The 6,000-nt window shown below is 54.7% G+C and overlaps 1 protein-coding gene across 1 annotated transcript in view; it reads left to right on the top strand.

Moving 5' to 3' along the window:
* The first annotated feature begins 5,779 nt into the window (after positions 1–5,779).
* The window catches only part of CORO2A (coronin 2A), a 45,002-nt gene continuing 44,781 nt past the window's right edge, over positions 5,780–6,000 (top strand). The window contains exon 1 of the mRNA XM_077816536.1: positions 5,780–5,980. Coding sequence (XP_077672662.1) covers positions 5,780–5,980 — 201 coding nt within the window. The remainder of the gene's footprint in view (positions 5,981–6,000) is intronic.

Raw genomic sequence — 6,000 nt, 5'->3', positions numbered from 1 at the left:
ACTCGTGTGCCATGCACTGCAAAGGAACCAGGCTTATTCTGCTATAGGGAACCACCGGTGTAAATCCTTAGCAGCAGTCTGTGGAGTAGCAACCCCTGACACTAGACGTGATCCCACCTGCGGCGAGGCTGCTTAGTCACCGAAGGAGCAGGCAGCCAATCCCTGAGGCCAGAGGGAAGCAAGCCAGGGCAGACAGCACAGCCTGGTTACCTGCCTGGCAGGGAGGGAAGGTGCTAGGCCACGCCCGTCCAGCCAGCGCGTCAGGTTCCCCTTTCGCACTTGGCTGGCACACAGACACACACACACACGCAGGCTGCGCAGTGTGCTGTCAGGATGGCTCGCTAAGCGCCTTGCTTTTAGGTTGGGTTTTTTTATTTTAGCCCATTATATTATTGCCTTCCAGAGACGGACAGAAGGTAAAAGCCAAGATCCATAAACACTTCCTCCTTGTCCTTCCAGTCGGTCACACCTCAAGGGAGATGGTAAGTGGTTGCATGCTAAGCAGACGGTGTTGTAACATGTGCAGTCCAGCCCATGGTTGATTGGTTTTTGACAGCAGCATGAGAGAGCAGCCTAAGGGAATCGTTTCCATTCCCAAGCGGAAGCAAACCGGTAGGGAAAGACGGCTCCACCCGCGGGAGAGGTGTGCCGTGGTGTGTGTGACAAACCCGGCAGCCCGCTCTGAAAGGCAGTCCTGCCTTTGGAGTGTCTGGGACTGTGCTGGCAGATGTACCGAGGGCTGAGGATTGTGCCTGGCCTGGAGCAATTGATTCGCTGATCTCAGTGCTCACTGCAGGAGCCGGCGTGTAGCTCTTAGATTGGCAGAACTGGAGGCATTTGTGGTGTGGTTTCATTCTCTCTCTTTCTGGGATGCTGAGTTTCAGTTGGCATCGCAGCTGAGAGGGATTGTTTTCTTTGGGTTTTGTTTTTGGTTTTTGACACATTGTGGTTTCCTCAGTATCCTGGAAAGGATTTGCTGCCAGAATCTGATTACACCCATTTCAGAAATCCCCTCCACTGTGGATCCTCGCTGATTCACCCCCTAGTTTATCGACAGGGGTGTTTTTACACAGATTTCGTTGAACTGGTGTGAACCCCCATGCGGATTCTCTCAAATGGGTTGAACCCTGGCTAATTACAGGGTCACTGTTACAGATTCATTCCCAGTGACACTGGTGTAAGATACTAACTACGTGAAGCTAAACCCAGGAAGCACACTGTAATGGATTTGCATGTCAACGCTGCAGTCTGCACCGTTTTAATGAATTGCTTTGAAACCTGGTGTAAGTTGTACCAGAGCCACTTCTGCACGGAGCCTAGCCCTAGGCATGGTAATTGCTGCTGGTTTCGTCTCCTCGCTCTGCCTGCTAGCCACTGTCAATGAACTCAGACCACTTGCAGAGCTCAGTCTCCCATAGCTTGGCTTGATGTGTACATGTCACAAACAGGAGACTAAAATAGGGTTGTCAACTTTCTAATTGCACAAAACCAAACACTCTAGCCCTGCCCCTTGCCCGAGGCCCCCCCACCCACCCACTACATTCCCCCTCCCTCTGTGGCTCGTTCTTCCCCACCCTCACTCACTTTCACTGGGCTAGGGCAGGGGGTTGGAGTGCAGGGGGGGTGAGGGCTCTGGCTTGGGGTGCGGGTTCTGGGGTGGGGCTGGGGTTGAGGGATTTGGGGTTCACGAGGGGGCTCCAGGCTGGGATGTGGGGCCGAGGGATTCGGAGAGTGGGAGGGGGCTGTGGGTTGAGGCAGGGAGTTGGAGTTTGGGAGGGGGTGAGGGCTCTGGGCTGGGGGTGCTTGCTCTGGGGTGGGGGTGGGGATGGGGGTTTGGGATGCAGGAGGGGACTCCAGGTTTGGGGGGGCTCAGGGCTTGGGCATGGGGTTGGGGTGCAGGAGGGGGTATAGGCTCTGGGCTGGGGTTGCAGGCTCTGGGATGGGGCCGGGGATGAGGGTTTTGGGGTGCAAGAAGGGACTCCAGGTTTGGGGGGGCTCAGGGCTGGGGCAGGGGGTTGGGGCTTGGGGTTGAGGTGTGGGCTTACCTTAGGTGGCTCCCAGTCAGCAGCACAGTGGGGCTAAGGCAGGCTTCCTGCCTGTCCTGACACTGAGTTGCACGCATCCTGGAAGTGGCCAGCAGGTCCAGTGCTAGTAGGTGGGGGGTGGGGGCAGTGCGCGGAGACCCATAGCTCCCACGTCTAGGAGCCGGACCTGCTGGCCGCTTCTGGGGCTCAGCACAGTGCCAGGACAGGTAGGGAATAGCCTGCCTTAGCACCAGTGACCGGACCCGCCTGGGCATAGGCGTCGACTTCCCCTCTGCCCGGTGGGTGCTCGACCCCCACCGCCCTTGGCCCCATCCCTGCACCACCCTTGCCCTGCCCCATTCCACCCTTTCCCCTAAGTCCCCGCCTCTGCCTCATCTCTTCTCCGTCTCCTCCCCTGAGCGCACCGCGTCCCTGCTCCTTCGCCTCCCTCCCAGAAAGTCCTAAGCACCGCCAAACAGCTGTTAGTCGGTGGGGGAGCAGGAAGTGCTGGGAGGGAGGGGGAGCAGCAGTGATGCGGTGCACTCAGGGGGGGAAGAAGGAGGCAAGGAGTTGGGAGCTTGGCTGCCGGTGGGTGTGGAGCACCTGCTAATTTTTCCTATGGATGCTCCAACCCCGGAGCACCCACGGAGTCAGCGCCTATGTACCAGGGTCCCTCTTCAACAGAGTGTTCTGGACAAGCCCTCCCTGAGGTTGTGTTTCCTGTCTTACCTTTGCTGGGGAAGGGACAGCTCAGTGGTTTGAGCATTGGCCTGCTAAACCCAGGGTTGTGAGTTCAATCCTTGAGGGGGCCATTTAGGGATTTGGGGCAAATATTGGGGCTTGGTCCTGCTTTGAGCAAGGGGTTGGACTAGATGACCTCCTGAGGTCCCTTCCAACCCTGATATTCTCTGATTCTATGAAAACTGGACACCTGGTCACCCTAGACTAAAGCCAGGTAATCTCTGGCCCTAGGGCAGTTGCATTGCCAGGGGAGCAGAAGGGCAGCCTGTCTCATGCACTGACCCGTGGGAGCTGGATTCGGCTGTATTGAGCTGAAGACCCCCCAGTGTATTATTGGGATAATTGGTGACACTCTGGGGGTATATGCAGCACTGAGCAAAGGGCAGGAAAAGGCAGGCCTGACTACGTTTTTAATCAGCAAAACTCCCAGTGAGCTAGCGTTTGCCTGAATAAGGATTCAGCAAAAAACTGACTAGTATTCTCAGGATGTAGCCCATAGTCCTTCTTCTGAGATACTTGCAATGAAAGGGGCAGATGCTCATCTGATGTAAATTGTCATAACTCCTTGGAAGTCAACATTGTATTATTACATTAATATCACATTGCACTCAACATTGCTTGTCCAGCTTTTCCTTGTTAACTTATGCCTTCCAATAACTTAACAAGCTCAGTTTGTTGTCAGGAAAACCTTGTCAAGCAACGAAAAGAGAATATTCCAGGAAACCTGCAAACAAGCCAAGACTTCTGGGAAAGCACAGGAAGTAAAAGCATTGCACAAAGCAGTGAAGAAATCCCAAAGATAGGACAAGCCAAAGCTCTGAAAAGAAGAGGCTCAACAATTTTAGGAGGTGTCAAGAAAACAAGATCTGAAAACAATATACAAAAAAGATAAGTTGTATGGAAACACAATCAGGCCAACGATGCAAGCAGCAAGGAAGGTACCGGTGAACGGACTACAAAGGTTGACGAGGTGAGGGAAGTATGGAAGGAGCATTTTGACAAAGGGCTGACTCCTGTAGGTCATCCAGAGGCAACCATTCAAGACATGCTAGATGAACAGGGCAGCTTGGAAGACCGAATGGATAGCAGCACTGAACCGTCGCCAGAAGAAGAAATAGAAAGAGCAGTGAAACAGTTAAAAATGGGAAAGCTGCAGGAACAGACAATAGAACAGCAGAGCTGCTAAAAGCTGGTGGGACAAGTGCTCTCAAAGCATTAGGAAAAATAAATAAGATGGTATGAGTGCAAGAGAAGATACTGGATGACTGGCTAAAGACAATAATTGTATCAATCCTGAAGAAAGGAGATCCTGTCAATCTGAAGAACTGGAGAGGTATAGCCTTCTGCTGCTGCTGCTTCTTCACATGCTTGCACATGTCCATCCCAATGTAGGTGTGCGCATGCCCCAACCACAGTTACTGGAATTTTTTCCCTTAGTGGTATCCCTTGGTTCGGCTCCAGCGCCCTCTGATGCCACATGCCCATAGCGCTGGTATAAGGGGCCCTGCTGACCCCGTGCCCCTTTAGTTCCTTCTTACTGCCCATGACGGTGGCTGGAACTCCTCTCATTGCTCAGGCAGTTCTTCCCAGTGATTTCCGTCTCTTCTCTAGTTCACATAGTTATTGTCGTTTCCTTTAGTCGATAGTTAGTAGTAGTAGTTAGTGTGTTCGGACACCTTCGCACTTGGTTGGAGAGGCTTGTCTGCCCCCCAGTGCTGGGGCATGCCTCGGTCAGTGGGCTTCAAGCCCTGCGCTTTCTGCGGCAGGTTGATGCCATTGAGCGACCTGCACATGAGCTGTCTCAAGTGCTATGGGGAAGCTCACAGGAAAGACCACTGGCAGATCTCCAGAGACTTCAAACCCTGCACCAAGAAAGACTGGGCAGCGAGGTTGAAAATCCTCCTCCTGGAGGCTGCCCTAAGACCAGCATTGGAGCTGCACTCAGACTCGGCACCAAGCACGTCAGCTTTGGTGTTGATTGCTCCTCCTGCCGGTCGGGAGTCCTGGCACCGATGATCTTCTCCGGTGCCTAAAAAGAAGCACTGAAAGCACCAGGAGAAAAGTTGATCATTGGTGCCAAAGTCAAGCTGGCAAGAGGACCGGGATTGGGTCAGGCCTCTCTCCCTCCCCGGCACTGCAGCAGCCGGTTCCTTCGGCCTTCAGTTCCTTCAGTGGCAAGTCACTCCTAAGAATGGAGTTGGCAGCGCCTGGGTCCAGGATGTGCTGTCTCAAGCCTGGGCTGTACTTACAGCTTAAACTGGCATTGCTCTGTCGGTCAGCAGTGTGAAAACCCCACGTTTCCCAGCAGCACAGCTATGCCGACAGTCCCCCCCCCCCCCCCCGTCAGCGTAGAGGCAGCTATGCTGGCAGAAGACGGCTTCTGTTGACAGAGCTACTGTTGTTTGGGGAGGTGGTGTTCATGCACTGGTAGAACTCCTCCTTCCGCAGGTGTACACTGCCAGGCTAACCCGGCAGAGGCAGTTTAGGGTGTGTGTGTGTGGGGGGGGCGGATAGGAGGAACACAACACCTGGCATCTCTTCCCACTGCAAGGGCTCTCAGGTGGCCAGTCCCACCATCGCAAGTGAGTACTGGAGTGATCCGGCCCCTCTCCAGAAGGGGAGCACAATGCTGTCTTTGCTGAGCTGCTGGCAGTTTGATTTCGGGTGTGGCTGCAGGGCTGGGCTTGGCTGACTGCGCTGGTGGCCTTGGGAGGCGCTTGGGGTGGGGCAAGATAAGATAAAGGGAGAAGGGCCCGTGAGTGGTCTGAAAGGGGAAATTTGGGGGGGTCACAAAACAGAGGAGAGGGAAATAGCTCCAGGGGCGTGTGCGCACTGCCCCCAGGTCAGGACCCGGCATTCTGCAGACAGGTGTGCACTGGGGCTGCTTGCGCTGCAGGTGTAAGCAGGCATGAGTTAGTGGGAGGCGCTGGGCTGAATTTCAAACCCACGCCAACGTCCGACAGCAAGGGGATGGTCCCTGCCTCACCACCTGTCTTGTGTTTTGACTGCTGCAGATGTCATGGCACCCTCAGTACCGGAGTTCCAAGTTCCGCCATGTGTACGGCAAGCCTGCTAGCAAGGAGAAGTGCTACGACTGCGTCCCCATCACCTGCAGTGTGCACGACAACCACTTCTGCGCTGTCAACCCCCACTTCATTGCGGTCGTGACAGAGTGTGCAGGGGGCGGGGCCTTCCTCGTGATACCCGTCTGTCAGGTGAGCAAGGCCAGCAGGGC

Source organism: Eretmochelys imbricata, chromosome 5 (genome assembly GCF_965152235.1).
Source record: "Eretmochelys imbricata isolate rEreImb1 chromosome 5, rEreImb1.hap1, whole genome shotgun sequence".
Classification (NCBI taxonomy): Eukaryota; Metazoa; Chordata; order Testudines; family Cheloniidae; genus Eretmochelys; species Eretmochelys imbricata.
Note: the sequence above shows the minus strand (reverse complement) of the source record. Positions and strands in the feature narration are given on the sequence as shown.